Source organism: Psammomys obesus, unplaced genomic scaffold (assembly GCF_907164565.1).
Source record: "Psammomys obesus unplaced genomic scaffold, mPsaObe1.curated_primary_1811, whole genome shotgun sequence".
Classification (NCBI taxonomy): domain Eukaryota; kingdom Metazoa; phylum Chordata; class Mammalia; order Rodentia; family Muridae; genus Psammomys; species Psammomys obesus.
Genome location: NW_026596415.1, coordinates 1,382,943 through 1,398,282, shown reverse-complemented (window position 1 = coordinate 1,398,282; position 15,340 = coordinate 1,382,943). Strand labels below are relative to the sequence as shown.

The following is a 15,340-nucleotide window of genomic DNA, read 5'->3' as shown; positions in this document are numbered from 1 at the left end:
CCCTTTATTAGTAACAACAGTGACATTTATCACAGTTGATCTCTCTCTTCAGAGTTTTTAATGCTGTTCTTATTGTTCTAAAATCAACCATTAGATGCAATCTTCTTTGAGAATTACTCTTCTGCTTTTAAGACTAGAAAATCACCTCCATCTTGGGGGAGTGAAAACAAGCCATCCTTTCTTAATGATTTAAGATTTGGCACTTGACCCCATAATCCATTTGGAATGTATTTTGGTGTCTAGGAGTCTCTAGAAAGTTATTCATTTGAAGCTTCATTAAATCCACCTTTATACCTTGGCCCTGCTTTCAGTAGACTTTTAGTCCTGGCTTCAGAAAGCAGAGAGAGGGTGTGATTGCTACCAAAGGCCCTTTTTAAACAATTTGCAAATTGGGTTCTTTAATGAGGGTAAGATGATGCCTTCCCATAGAAGAAGGTGACAGGGGACCCAAGGTGGCCCAAAGGAGCCATGGAGGGGAGTGAGCGAGCAAGCATGTGTTCTCTCTGATTGCAGGCCAGGTGCTCATCTGTGCAAGTGATGACCGCACATGCTGCCAGCTGAGAGACTACCTGACGGCAGGGGCAGAAGCCTTCCTGCTGCGGCTCTACAGGAAAACCTTTGAGAAGGACAGCAAAGCCGAAGAAGTGTGGCTGAATTTTAGAAAGGGGGACAGCCCAAAGAGAACTGTGAGATCTGACAAAAGACCCAAAGACGTCCAAAACAAAGAGCGTGCTTCTACCAAAAAGGGGCCTTTCAAAAGGAAGAAGCGAGAGCTGACTCTAACGCAAGTGATGAGGACTGCTGAGGAGCCGCCAGAGGAAGAGGCTGCCGAGGAAGGCTGGCACAGACAAGCTGGCAGTAGCCCAGGAGGCTGCGGGGGAGAGATACAGCAGGAATCATTTGATTTAAATTTGTCATCTGATGCAGCCTATGGCATCCTCAAAGAGCCCCTGACCATCATCCATCCGCTTCTGGGGTGCAGCGACCCCTATGCCCTGACGCGGGTACTGCATGAGGTGGAACCCAGATATGTCGTTCTGTATGACGCAGAGCTCACCTTTGTCCGGCAGCTGGAGATCTACAGGGCCAGCAGGCCTGGGAAACCGCTGAGGCAAGTCTGTGCCTGACAGTTCTGCGGGCTTTAGTACAACAACTGTCTGGCCTGCATGGTGGTTTTCTTACGTTTAACCCATGGTGAGGCTAGTTTGACGCTGCTTTCTGGTGAATGGGAGAAAGCACTCCATATGGATGTCAGCCATCCTGGCTAAACTGCAAGCCTCCAGCACCCCTGGCGTTTTCCCTGCCCCTGCTCATATTCTTTCTTTATGTCTGAGTGTGTCTCTTACAGGTACAGTATCCGGAAAGTCTAGAAAATTTATAATGTTCTGTGTATTATTAAAGGTAATATACTAATGACTTAGCCAAGTGTTATATTAATCTTCTAAAACACCCTGTAAAATCTGAAAGATTTTTCATTACATTTGTGGATGTATGCATACCATGAAGCTCACGGGAGTTGGTTGATGCCTTCCACCTTTTTGTGGGGTCCAGGGGCTGCACTGATTAGACAGAAAGCACCTCTACCTGTTGAACCACACTTCAGTCTCACAGCTTACACATTTAAGAACTGACTAAATTATGAAATTATGAATGATCTCGTAAAACTAACATGTTTTAAGAATTATTGTACCAGGTTTTCTTGGGTTTCTAGAAAGATCTTCAAAATCTATTGATCTGGGCTGGAAAGATGGCTCAGAGGTTACGACCACTGGCTCTTCTTCCAAAGGTCCTGAGTTCTGTTCCCAGCAACCACACGGTGGCTCACAACCACCTATAGTGAGATCTGGTGCCCTCTGCTGGTGTGCTGTGTAAATAATAAATAAATCTTTTTTTTAAGTCCACGAACAGCTCTATCAGATGAGGAAGTTACTCCTCCCTCCCAGAGAACACAGTGTTCTCACTCTCCAGCAGCTAAAGGGAAATAAACATAAAAATTAATATCCTGAACTCAGTCCAAACCAGAAACAGAGCCAAGAGAAGCCTTTGTAGCAAGGTAACCAAGGCAGCCTTTCGGAGCGGTTGCCGTAGAGGCAGGTCAGCAGGGGCCCAGGGGTAAAGACCTGGGGAGAGCATTGTCCACTGGTCAGCTACTGAGCCTGCAGGCATCGGCTCCCCGGTAGCTTACGTGCACCAAGCTTCTTACCCAAGAACAGGACACTGTCCTGTTTGAAATCAAAATGTCAAGGGTAGAAGAGTCCTGGGAATTCAACAGCTCACTCTGTCAATGGAAAACTCAAGCCAAGAAATGGAAATTGATTGGCTTTAGCCACATCCATCGGGTAGCTGAAATCTCCTAACTCACCCAGAGCCCTTCTCTCTACACTTTAGAGTAGCATAGTCTGGGAAGATTTGTGCTAAAAGAAAAGCATGCTCAAAAAGAATAGGGAGTGAGGTGGCATTGGTACAGGCACTTACTCAGCCTCAGCCACAGAGGAGAGAAAAAGGAAGTTCTGTGGGGTTTTCTTTAGACATTTGTTTTTAATGGTGAGTGTGTGTGTGTGTGTTCCATTTGCCAAAGATGCCAGAGGAGGGTTAAAAGCTAGAGTTACAGGCAGCTATGAGCCACACACATGGCTGCTTGGAGTGGAAATCTGTTCCTCTGGAGAGCAGTAGGCACTCTTAACCAGCAAGCCATCTCTCTAGCCCCAAAGCAAAGCTCTTTAGAGACTGTGTGTGTGTGGATAATTTTTTTTAATGAGATTCCTGATACTACCCATGTGTGTCTGGAAGACATTCCTGGCTCCGTTCTACTATGACATGGATAAAAAAGAACTGAGAAAGTACAAAGGATAAAGGTCTTAGATGTTTAATTTGTTTGCTTGTCACTAACATTGAATTTTCCTAAGCTAGTTCTAATGATGAGTTCCAACTTCTAAGCTATCATTTGGCAGAAGTATAAAGAAAAAAATTTGAAAAAAGAAGCATCTAAGAGATTTTGTTGGCTTTGTTTTTTATTTGTTATAAAGAAAGAATTCTTATCCTCTAGTCATATCTCAGGAACTGTTTCTGCTTTTGCTGAAGAGAAAAAGAACTTTCACTGGGTAACAACCTGACGACCTTAAGCGGGTGATGCTGGGGCCTTCGTCACAAGGTGGCTGGCGCCTTGTGTGCTGAGCACAAGCCCAGCTCTTCTTGAGCATCCAGGGCTACTACTGTAGACGCTCCATGGTGCTTCTACTCCCAGGGGTTGAGAGTACATTTTTGCAACCTAAAGGAACTCTGTCTTAACCCATAGGGTGTACTTTCTCATATATGGAGGCTCCACGGAAGAGCAGCGCTACCTGACTGCCCTGCGGAAAGAAAAGGAAGCTTTTGAAAAGCTTATAAGGTGAGGTGGGTGGCCCATGGTAACCTGGCCTCCTGAGAGGACGCTCAGCTGGGGAAGAAGAGGGTAGGGTCATGAACTGGGCATGGCTGGTGCCCAGGGCCTGCCTCTCACACACTCCCTTTTTTCCTTCCCACTCTCTTACTCGCGCAGTTGCTGAGGGTGGATTTAATGAGTAGAATCTGAGTTGTATCTCTTATCTGAAATCCTTGTAACTATAACTATAGCAAATTCAGTGTAATTTCATATATGTGTTAGTTACAGATGTGTTAGTTACAGGATCTAATCCTGAACATGAAGTTCATGTGGCTTTGAGACCTGTGGCGTGAAGGCACAGGATGGAGGCCACAGTCGGGCACTTCTGTAGATGCCACCAGCACAGAACTGGACATGAGATGTCCTCCTGTGCTGCTGTGTTGGCCACTTTCCATCTCATAGCATTTTGAATTTCAGATTTTTCATATCAGCAATGTATAAGGGAAACCACCTTTTGTCTGCTGTGTGCATCATCAGACAAGTCACAAGACACAGTATTAGCCCTGCACCCTCTGCCCAAGGTCCTTCTCTTTGAATTGTGCGTTTTCCCTTCGTATAAAATCTGTGTTTGAAGGTGGGCTGCTGCTCCATCCTGAGCTGGGAAGCACGTTTATGCCCCGCCTCCAGTTCTGACCACTGTGACTAGAATCACACTAAGGGTGTGCTGTTTTTCTGAACACATGTATCTAGTATGCATGTCATGTTACCGATCCTGGTAGAAAATGCTTTTCAGCTTAACAGAAGGTGCTGTTTATGGAACAGTCACAAACTGGCTGGCTACCTGTTACTCCCCTAAGCATCAGATGACCTTCAGGAGCCATACCAATAGATTGCAGTGGGCTGATCCGGGAACTGTAAAGCCAGGCTTAGACATCAGAGAGCCAAGCTAGAGAGCCTAGGCCAGAGCAAACAGTGGCGTACATCTTCATCACAGGCTTCTTGTGCTTGTGATGGCAGTATGACATTGGCAGCATACAGTGACAGTAAGCCTGGCATGGAGCTAACAGGCTCTGAGAGTGGGCAGCATCCTGCAAGGCTGGCTGTGGGCGCTCAGCATCTGTATGCCCAGGTTAGTCTAACACAGACATTTCCACTGGGATGGCATCCTTCCCTTTACATCTTGTAGAACAGTGGTGTTTCCTTGAAGCTGCTTGCTATACAGGTTTGTTACTCAGTCCTCTTAGCCTATGGAACTGCCCTATGGAATTTGTGTGTGTGTGTGTGTGTGTGTGTGTGTGTATTGGGAGGGGTGTATATGTATGTTGAAAGGCTATTTCAGAAGTGGTGTTATAACAAGACAGTTATTAAACAGACTACCACATATTCACAGACCTTCCTGACCTCTGGACCTTCACCTACTGAGTCTCCAGCAGCAAAGCTGCTTATTGACCATCTAGTATATGCAAATTCCATGAGAAAGGGCTCATGCTGAGCACAGGTATGGAAGAGAGCCCAGAGCTCTAGGACTCTGACAGCACTGCATATCCCAGGTGGCCTGAGGCTCTTACATTTGTAAAGAGTCTATGGAAGAAAATGCAGATGCAGTTGTCTGCTGAGAGAAGGCTAATGAAGAGAAAGGGACAGCTGTGAGAAATATTTACAAAATGAGTAAGAGACGAGGTGCCATTGGGTGTGAGCCAGCACCTCCCTAAAGTTCTTTTATTGTCTTAAAAATATTCTTTATCTAACTCTTCTCTGATCAAAGTTATTGTTACCAAATTACAAATGAACACCTAGAGATAAAGGATCCTTATTAGATCATTGGTTTTCTTGTGTCAGGGTCCCCAAAGTCACCCTCCAGTCAGTGGTCTGCTTAGAAGCTCTAATAGTTGGTTTGTCACAGCAAAAGGACGCAGATAAGAATCAGCTGAGGGAACAAGTAGGAATAATGTCATCTGGAATCATGTGCCACAGCATATGCAGACATGGCAACAGAGACAGCACTCATGCAGCCTTGATGTCGGTAGTTTTCGCTGAGGCTCCTCGGCACGTAGCCCACATGTATCCTGCTCTCCATAGTCCTGCTCTGTTTCCTCTCCAGGAATGTGTGTTGTTCTGACCCTGGTAGACACATGCCTTTTGGCAGCTCCTCTGTCTTACCTAGTGTCTGCTGAAGTTCTCAGTTCTGTGGGTTTGCTCATGGTTGCTTTGCTTTCTCAGCCCTACTGCAGCCTCCAGAGAAAAGAGGTCTGGGTGCACATGCTCTGTCACACACGGCACGGACTGAATACTGAGCACTGACAGTCTCATGAATTAATCATCACATGCTTAGAGGTTGTAAAGGTGTAGGACCCCCAGCTCACCATGGTGATTCAGGGACTTACCTGGTGTAATGATGTCTGACAACTCTTGCAGGTGGGTTAGTCCTCCTAACCCACATGGATGAGATACTGGGTTACTCCGAAGACTAGAAGGATTGTGTGATCATGTTTTTGTTACATTTGTTTACTTATTTTGTGTGTGTCTGTGTCTCTATTCATGCATGTATACGTGTGCACTATATGGAGGTCAGAGGACAGCCTGCAGGAGTCAGTTCTTCTTCCACCACATGGGTTCTGGAGTTTGAACTTGGGTAGTCAGGCTTGTGGCAAGCACCTTTACCCACTTAGCCATCTTACCAGCCCAGAACAGGGATACTCCATAATGCTTTCAAGCAAATGCACAAAAAGTGGCTGCTGTTCCCAGTTCCTTCCCCAGATGAGCAACATTCTGTAATCCCTGATAAATTTTATTCCTGTAGTGACCATGATTCTCCTTTGAAACTAAAGGCATTTGATGAGGCTCCCATCTGCAGGGTTTTCAATCAGTTCCATCATGTCTGAGTTTTCATTGACTGAACCCTCCTTACTTACGCTAAAAAAAAAATCTGACTTTAAATGATTTAACTTGTTTTTCGATGTTGACAATGCCTTCACCTTACAGCAGGTTCAGGCAATCTCAGTCACATAATAGAAACTAAAAGAGCTTCTTATTTGAACTCTGAGGATGAGAAAGGAAGGCACATCTGAGCAATTCTTCCTGCTCCAATTTTTCCCGCTTGCTTATTTATTTCTAACATATTCCTTGCATTCACTTTTACTAGTCCAGTCATGTGTCATAGACAATCCTCCTGCCTCAGCCTCCTGAGTGCACCCATACTGCCAGCATGTAGATCATCTTCTAGATTAGACTTCTCAAAAAGATTAATTTATAGAGTGTTGAGATTACTCAAGTGATGCCTGTGGTATTTGTTCCTCCAGGGAGAAAGCTAGCATGGTTGTCCCCGAAGAACGGGAAGGCAGAGATGAAACCAACCTGGACTTAGCAAGAGGCATGGTGTCCCCAGATGCTCCCACTGACACTCGGAAAGCAGGTGAGTCCTTCCCTGAGCTCACCACCACTTTTGCCTTCACAGGAGACTGTGAAGCCCCAGAGCCACATAGCTGAGCTTCTAAGATAAACTCTTAAGAGCACATACCAAGCTGGGGAAGGTACTTGCTGGGGAAAAATGCTTGTCTATTCAAGAGCTTCTTGAGTTCAGTCCCCAGCACCTGTAGCAGGCAACTCACAACTGCCTGTACGTTATTGCCATCTTGTGGCTTCTTCAGGGACATGCACTCATGGGCAACATATAAACACACAGGCATACACATACACATAAATAAAAAAATAATAATTTTTTTGAAGAAAAGGAAATGATTTGGGGAGATTCTAGATGAACTCTACCAGTGAAGCCTTGAGATAGAGTCACCCAGGGAAGCCAGTTGGCTCACACAATAGCTGAAGAAAGCTTTCCCTTAGTTCCTATACCTGGTTCACAGATTGCTGGGATTTCCTTGGGGGTCATATGAGTCCTCACTGCTCTGAAGTATGTTCTGCTTCTTGATATCTCTCCAATCCCAGTTGTTTGGCATGCCACCAAGGCCTGCTGGATTCCAAATGCAAACTTATTCACCAGGACTTCCATGCCTATGGCAGCTGCCATTGGCCAAGCAGCATGAGAGAAACAATAGGGTTAAAGCTTCTGTAACGTCTGGTGAGAGCCCTGGGCTGTCAGTGGACCTAAGGTGAGGCTTTCATGTCCTGCCGTCCCTGTGGCACTGGCTGCCACGAGCTCAGAAACAACAGAGCCCGTGCACTGAAACCCTGAGCCAAAGTAAATCTTTCCTCCCTGATATTGTTTTATCGGATATTTGTCAGGGGCTAGAGAAATGGCTCAGAAGTTATAGTCACTTGCATGAAGACCTGACAATCTGAGTCCCGTGTCCCCTCCCACTAGGTAGCAGGAGAGAAGCCACAACTAAGAATTGTCCTCTGACCTCCACACGTTCTGTGACATGTGGCCTGAGATACTTGTTAAAGCGTGGGCTTGTTGGCTTCAAACAGAAATTCTGCTTCTGTGGGTGAAAACTTGGGCTGGCATCTCCCAGGCACCTGGTGGAAACGGGCCCCAGGCTATGTACCTGGACAGCAGGTTTCAGAACATCCTTGCCCCTTTTGAAGGTTCTTGACTCTGCCTAGCTTGGGGACCTTTTGGGTGAAGGAGGGAGGGTCAAGACATAGTTCGAATGCACAAAGCTCCTCCTAGAGGCCTGCCCTTGGGAAGCCTCTGTCTGAGTTCCTGTTGCTACTGCAAGCACTACATAAACTTGGTGCCCTCTTCTCAGGTCTTCAGAGTGGGCAGAGTTCTAGTCAGATGCCATCCAGCTAACAGGGTTGTTTTCCTCCTAGCAGCTCTACAGAAGAGCCATCTCCTTGTGTTTCCAATACCTTAAAGACTACCTGCATTCTTGGCTGATGGCTCTTTCCTCTGCCTTCAAAGCCATACTGATGTCTTCTCTGACCCTGCTGCCTCCCTTTCCTCCTAAGGGCTCTGGGTTTACCCAGTCTCTTAGTCAGGTCTCTGTTGCTATGACGAATACCTGATGAAACAGTGTAAAGGAGGGAGTAATTGGGCTCCTACCTCAGAGGTTTCAGTCTACACATAGCCAGCTTCATAGTTCCCAGGCCTGCAATGAGTCAGAATATATGGTGGAAGGGTGTGGGACTGAAAGCTGTTCATCTCTGGCAGCAAACAGAGAAATCAAACAGTAAGTACAAGACACACTCCAAGGGTATGCCCCAGTGGTCGGCCTCTGACGACCCTATCTTCCGGCAGTCTATTCAGCTGTGACGTCATCCATGCTCTTAATCCTCATTGAGGTTAGAGTCCTCTGAGCACGACCGCAGGAGCAAGCCTTGATTGCGCAGTGAGCCTCAGGGACATTTCATATCCAAGTCATAACATCAGGTGGCCCAGGGTGACCCAGCCTCAGAGAGCCTGCCTGAGTCCTGCTCACAAATCCACTTCTGCCATGCTAGGAAACCCTATCGAGCAGTAATTGGGTACAGGCATTTGGAGTGGCATAATTTTGCCTATGAAAGCCTTTCACAGTCAACAGTGCTCTTGGGGCTGAGGACATGAATCAGTGGGTAGACATATCAGTGGATAAAGTACTGTACAAGGATGAAGACCTGAGTTCAAATCCCCAGCCTGATGTTAAAAGCCACATGTGCTTGTATCACCACTGCTGTGATGTAGGAGGATCACCAGGATCCCAGCTGCTAGCCTAGCTCCAGGCTCAGTGACAGTCCTTATCAAAGGAAAATGACAGAATGGACCACGTTCCTCTGGCCTCCGCACGTGGGCTCAACATAGCTACACACACACGTTCACGAACATGTAACACACACTTAAAGCAGCAACATTGTCACCATAGGGTTTGTTGAAAATGTACCTGCTGAGTTCAGAATCTGCTTGCTAGCATGACCCCATGTACTCACAGCAGAGTATAAGAAGCCCACCTCTTTCCTTCCCATCTCCAGACCCAAAGGTAGGGACAGCAGCTCAGAGGGCAGTCTTCTTAGGAATGTCTGTAGGACCTGGAGATACAAGGACCAGCACAATGTGGTCAGTGTCCCAGAGAGGAACAAGGGCAGGTGTTTGTGTACCATTGTAAGTCATGAACTACCAGCCCAGGCTAGTTCTCCCATTAGTTCCATTTACTTTGGGGAAAACTACCTCTGCTTTCTCTCTAAATGCTATTTTTTTGGTCTGATAGGAAATGTTATAGCTATTAATCCAAATTTAACAACAGAAACAGATTTAAGCCTCTCAGAGTTCATCTCTGAGCACTCTTCCCTGTTTCATGACCTAAATGTCCCTTTTCATAGGTGGCCAGGAGCAGAACAGCATACAGCCCAGCATCGTGGTAGACATGCGTGAGTTTCGAAGCGAGCTCCCATCTCTGCTCCATCGGCGGGGCATTGACATCGAGCCAGTGACTCTAGAGGTGGGTGATTACATCCTGACGCCTGAGCTGTGCGTGGAACGCAAAAGTGTGAGTGACCTCATTGGCTCGCTGAACAGTGGCCGCCTCTATAGCCAGTGCCTTGCCATGTCACGCTACTACCGGCGGCCCGTGCTGCTCATAGAGTTTGACCCGGCCAAGCCCTTCTCTCTGGCACCACGAGGTGTCTTCTTCCAGGAGATGAGCAGCAGTGATGTGAGCTCCAAGCTCACGCTCCTCACCCTGCATTTCCCACGCCTGCGACTGCTCTGGTGCCCCTCACCCCATGCCACAGCCGAGCTGTTCGAGGAGCTGAAGCAGAACAAGCCACAGCCTGATGCAGCCACCGCCCTGGCCATCACCGCAGACTCAGAAACACTGCCTGAGTCAGACAAGTATAACCCTGGCCCCCAAGACTTCATACTAAAGATGCCTGGGGTCAACGCAAAGAACTGTCGCTCCCTGATGAATCAAGTGAAGAACATCGCAGAGCTGGCCACCCTGTCCCTGGAGCAGCTCACAGGCATCCTCGGGCACTCGGGAAATGCCAAGCAGCTGCACGATTTCCTCCACACTGCCTATGCAGACGTAGTGTCCAAAGGCAGAGTAAGAAAGTGACTTCATTCAGATCGCTGTTAATCATTTGCACAGCAGCTCATTTCCCGGGTATTTAGGGGCTTCCATTCTGTCCTCTAGGTCATTGGTGCAGAAGCCAGGAGGTGCCCCTGGCTGTGCTGAGGTGTGTTCTTGCCTCCCCTTGCTGTCTCTTGCCTCTCAGTGGTCTGTGCTAGGCTTACAGTGATCCGTTTTAAATAAGGTGTGGCGGGATCACGCCACTTGAAACAAACAGAGTCAGTGTTTGCATTCAGGCTGGTAAAAACACTCCACCGTGTTCTTAGCATTGTCTGCACAGAATATGGTAGACCTGAAACAGACTGCTGTCCAGCCGTGCCCAGCTGTGCCCCTCAGCATCTTCATCTCCCACTCACAGCACCAAACCAGCCCACTAGTCTGATCATCATATATATGTAACATGTGCTGTGACTTGTTTTTAACAGAATTAATTGTTTGTTGACAAGATTTGATGAGGTAATGGAAGACTCCTCTGAATTCTTGGTTTTCTCAATATTTGATCTCCAAATTCCTAGTCTAAGCCCAAATGACAAATCAGAGAGTCCCCATCCCACACTTCACTGGTGTAAGAGGCCAGTGCCATACCAGAAGCGCAGCATCTGCCCTGCCCAGCTCCTGTCCTGACTGCTTCTCCATGCCTGGGTAAGGAGTAGATGTGAGCAGAGGAGGTCGAGGTGCTTTCTAGATATGGGTCCCTCCTTCATATTAAAGGACAATAGATAAGATCTATTCAGAGAAACTGTAAGAATGCAAAAGAAATGCAGAGATGTCTAAAGACCCACAGGCCAAGCTCATGATTGATTTAGACTGGCTTTTCTGTGTTAATGGGATTCACAGCATCTTCATGCCATTTGCAAACTATGATGCTTAAGTATTCATTGTTCGTGTGTTCAGCAACAAGCAGTAAATTTTCTACCTCAAGACTTGACACTGACAGGATTCTCGCCTTGCCACGTGGTTGAGTGTTTCATCAGAGTCAGCCATCTTTTGGTTTGTCAAACTGAGCTGATCAAAAAGTAGTCATTGTAACAAAAATACCGACTCCCGACTTTAACAAAAGCACTTTGAACTGAACCTTTCATGTTGGCTTCTTGATTTATTGGTACTTAACAGTACAGTTGTCCCTCAGTGTCCTTGGGAGATTGCTTCCAGGACCCTCTGAAGCTGCAGTGTTCGCATGCTGCAATCCTTCAATGGTGCTGATGTATAGCCTTTGCCTAGCATCCTGTGAATGTGACACCATTTCTTGGTGGGTTACAGCAGCTGCTTCAGGACAAGTCTGTGGAAGGGCCGGTTTCCTTGTGCTTGTCAAAGGGTAAAGAGTACATGTTTAGTGAAGATGCATCTCTTTCCTGTCTTTACAATCGTTGATTGGTGAAATCCAAGGATGCAGCTCACTCAGATCAGGCATCCTCTCCAGAGCCTGTCAGGAATGAACATCAAGGGATGTCAAGACAGGCAGTTATCAGTGACTGATAGCAGGAAAAAAGATTTTTAAAAGTAAGCTAAAGGTTAAAAAAAAAAAAAAAAAGGATCTGAACTACTTGTTTCAACCCAGGGTTAAAAATATATTTGCCTTCTGGCTTAGGACAGACCTGCCTCGTGCTCAGCTCATTAACATGGGCGTGCCATGTTCACTTATAGTGCACATTCTCTTCTCTCTGCGGAGTCTCACCTCCCTTTTCTGTTGTTCTGTTCCATAACAAAAATCTTAAATAACACATGCTGTGATGGGTGTTTCATTCAAATTTAAAATGTCAAAGCTCTTCTTGATGCCATTTTAAACAGTCGTTTTTACCTAGTGCAGCAGTCTTCGGCCCATGGACTTCCAGTGTCCCTCAGCTCCTCAAGTGACACCTGTAGGAAGAAGAAGCCACACAGTCTCGTCTCAGGGGCTTGAGCGTGACTGGTGGCTTCTGTTAGGTTGGAAATGGTCTTCTCGGGTGAAGACTCACCTCTCCCTCCACTGGCTGTCTGAAATATTTCCGGGTGTGGAACACTTCCAGTACATCCATCATTTATTTGGCTTTCTCAGATATTTTTACACATTTTTAGAATCTTTGCTGAAGGAACAGGAAGCTGCAAAGTGGAAGCCTGACTTTGTTTCCCAGCAGCATTTTGCTACATTTGGTTTTGTTGTTGTTGTTGTTCAAAATCATAAATACCCAGTTTATTGATGAGCTCCTGGGTAGCTTTTACAAGACCTCCAAAAGCTAGGTCAGCATTGTAGTTATAAGAAATCACCATTGGGTTTACTTTCTTAAATCCTAGCACCTTTCGGTGTTTTTTAAACTGTATGAGGAGTAACCTACTCAGTAGCCATTAAGCCAAGCATGGTGGCCCACAGCCCTAATCCCAGCTCTGGAGAGGCAGAGGCAGGTGGATCTCTGGTCTATGTAGTGAGTTCCAAGCTAGCCGAATTATAGAGTAAGACCCATCTCAAAAACAAGCAAAACTGTGGTGGCCATCAACACTGTCTTCAGGTAGACATGACTCCCTTTGGTGGACGCCCACTGAACTGTGGGCTATAGCTGTCTGAGAGCTTTGTGGTGCAATCCCACCTCACAGGGAACTGGAAATGATCTCATCCAGCCCCCATCAGGTGTGGGTTGTTGAGATGCAGTTACTTAGTGAATAAGGAGGCTCAATTTTGACCTTCACTTTTGCTTTTCCAGCAGATTTGATTTCATGCTGCTTTGGAGAACTTCTTGAGGGAAATTTTTTTAATTTAACTTAGAAATATCCCCTCAAAAGAATGTTAAGGAAAAGATGAAAATGTAGCCAGGCTTTGGAAAAACTGTCACTTTCTTAGTTATTTTGCTCTCATTTTTATGTTAACTATTTCATGTCCAATCCTGAGCTATGGTATGTAATTGTCCATTGTTTTCAGGGGCACTTGGTAGCCGGTACTGCTGTGCTATTGAGTGCTGTTCCTTTTTGTCTGTTGTTTTAATTTATGGTTGCATAAGCCGAGATTTGGCAAGAGAGATCCAAAATTGATATATTTACTTGTAGTGTGTATGTGTGTCTGTCTCTCTGTCTCGGTTTATTCAGCTCTTCTTTAGCTTTGGGGGCAAAGTAAAAATGACAATGTACAGTAAGAGGGCATATTTTACTAGCAACACACGATTACACAGTGAAGCTGTCACACGGACTGGATGCTTAAAGCAGGCTTGTTCTCAGTCAGTGCTCTGCCTGCCTCTTGTTAGCGTAACCCACATTCTGTGTCAGCAGTGCACTTTCCTTGGTTGGTCCCTTAACGTGCTGTGACGTCTCTTTATGAAAGGAGCTGGAGAAGAAAAGCTGATATCCTTTGGACATTGGGGCATCCAAACAAAGGGTCAACTCCTGTGTTTTTATTCCTTTTAACTCAAGTTGGTAGAGGTAAATTGTCCTTTATATAGCAGTAAAATTGAACATGGTTTCTTAAACAAGTTTAATTAACACTTTGAATTGGGTCACCACAGTGGTGTCCTCATTCCTGCCTCTGCTTTGAATGTCTATGCACAGTCCTTTCTAATGTGTGGGAGACTGGTTATTTTATGTATTTTTTCATGTTTTAAAACCCTCTGAATAAAGATTGACAAACTATTGAACCTTTTCTTCACAGTAGTGCTGTGACCCCTGTTGAATGACCACTTGGCCTTATGTCATTTAATCCCCAGCACAAAGCCAAGAAGGTGCCACTACCCCTTCTTCATGGTAATGAAGCTGAGACCAGAGAGCTTAAGCAGTTTGCCCAGTGTCATCCAGTAGTCATTCACAATACCGTGATTTGAAACCCACATGGTCTGACTGCAGAACTTATGATAAAGCATGGGTACAGGAGGGTTCCTCGGGAAGGGGCTGTTTGGGGAGATGAGTGTGTGTGTCTACTTTCAAGTCTGTAGCTCTAGTCAAGATGAAGCATGCAGTTCTGAGCAGAGAGCAGAAAATGCTCAGAGCCCCTCAGCACAGCTGCCTGTCGCCTGTTATAGGGCTAGGTACCTCCTGTTGGCTGATTAGGAAGGCTGTTTTACAGCTTTATTAAAAAGTAGATGTTTTTTTGATGTTGTTGGATTTTTGTTGTTGGTTTGGTTTTGGTTTTGGTTTGTTTTTTTCTAGATGTGGTGGGGCTTGCCTGTAATTTTAGCACCAGCTTGGGACTGAGGCAGGAGGATGGTGGAATTTAAGGCATGCCTAGGCTACGTAGCCCATGAAGGTTCACTTTGTAGCAAGTGAAAACAATACTGTTGGTTCTTGCCCAGGAACAGAAAGGATTGCTGGGCACCTCTGAACCAGCTCTGTATGTTGGTGAATATTACTTCTGTGTAAGTCTCCAGGTTTTTTTTTATTTCTAATTCAGTCTGTACATCTTCCCGGTTGCCTTATTAATTCAGTTACATGGGCTCAGTGGAGGTCGGAGAGATGGCTCAACAGTTGAAAGGACTGGCTGCCCTTGCAGAACACCCAGGTTTGGTTCCCAGCACCCACATCGTGGCTCACAGACATCTGAAACTTCAGTTCCAGAGGAGCCAAACACCCTCTTCAGCCTCTTCAAGTGCTAGACACAGAGTACACATATGTTCATTTAAGCAAAACAATCATACATATAAAAGTAAATAAAATTTTTTATTGAAAATGGATTCTTATGCAATACATCCCAGTTTCCTCTTTCCTGCTCCACCTCCCTGCACTCTTCCCAGCCCTTCCTTCCTCCCCATTCTCCAGATCCACTCTCCTCCATTTACTTTTCAGAAAAGAACAGGTCTCTAAGAGATGACAGCCAAACACTACAGAACAGGATACAATAAGACAAGGCAAAAGCCCTCATATCAAGACTAGACAAGACAACCCAACTGGAAGTAAAGAGTCCCAAAAGCCAGTAAAGAATTCAGAGACATACCCTCTCCCGCTGTTAGGAGTCCCACAAAACACCAAACTCATGGCCAGAACCTTTACACAGAGGACCTGGTGCAAACGTATGCAGGCCCTGTGC

At 45.9% G+C, this 15,340-nt stretch overlaps 1 protein-coding gene across 3 annotated transcripts in view; it reads left to right on the top strand.

Annotated features, from left to right (window-relative positions):
- The window catches only part of Ercc4 (ERCC excision repair 4, endonuclease catalytic subunit), a 32,067-nt gene extending 18,109 nt beyond the window's left edge, over positions 1 to 13,958 (top strand). For all 3 annotated transcript variants that reach the window (XM_055597752.1, XM_055597754.1, XM_055597753.1), the window contains 4 exons: positions 514 to 1,111; positions 3,296 to 3,388; positions 6,661 to 6,773; positions 9,614 to 13,958. In XM_055597752.1, the coding sequence (XP_055453727.1) occupies positions 514 to 1,111; positions 3,296 to 3,388; positions 6,661 to 6,773; positions 9,614 to 10,347 (1,538 nt within the window). In that variant the 3' untranslated portion in view covers positions 10,348 to 13,958. The remainder of the gene's footprint in view (positions 1 to 513; positions 1,112 to 3,295; positions 3,389 to 6,660; positions 6,774 to 9,613) is intronic.
- The last annotated feature ends 1,382 nt before the right edge of the window (positions 13,959 to 15,340 follow it).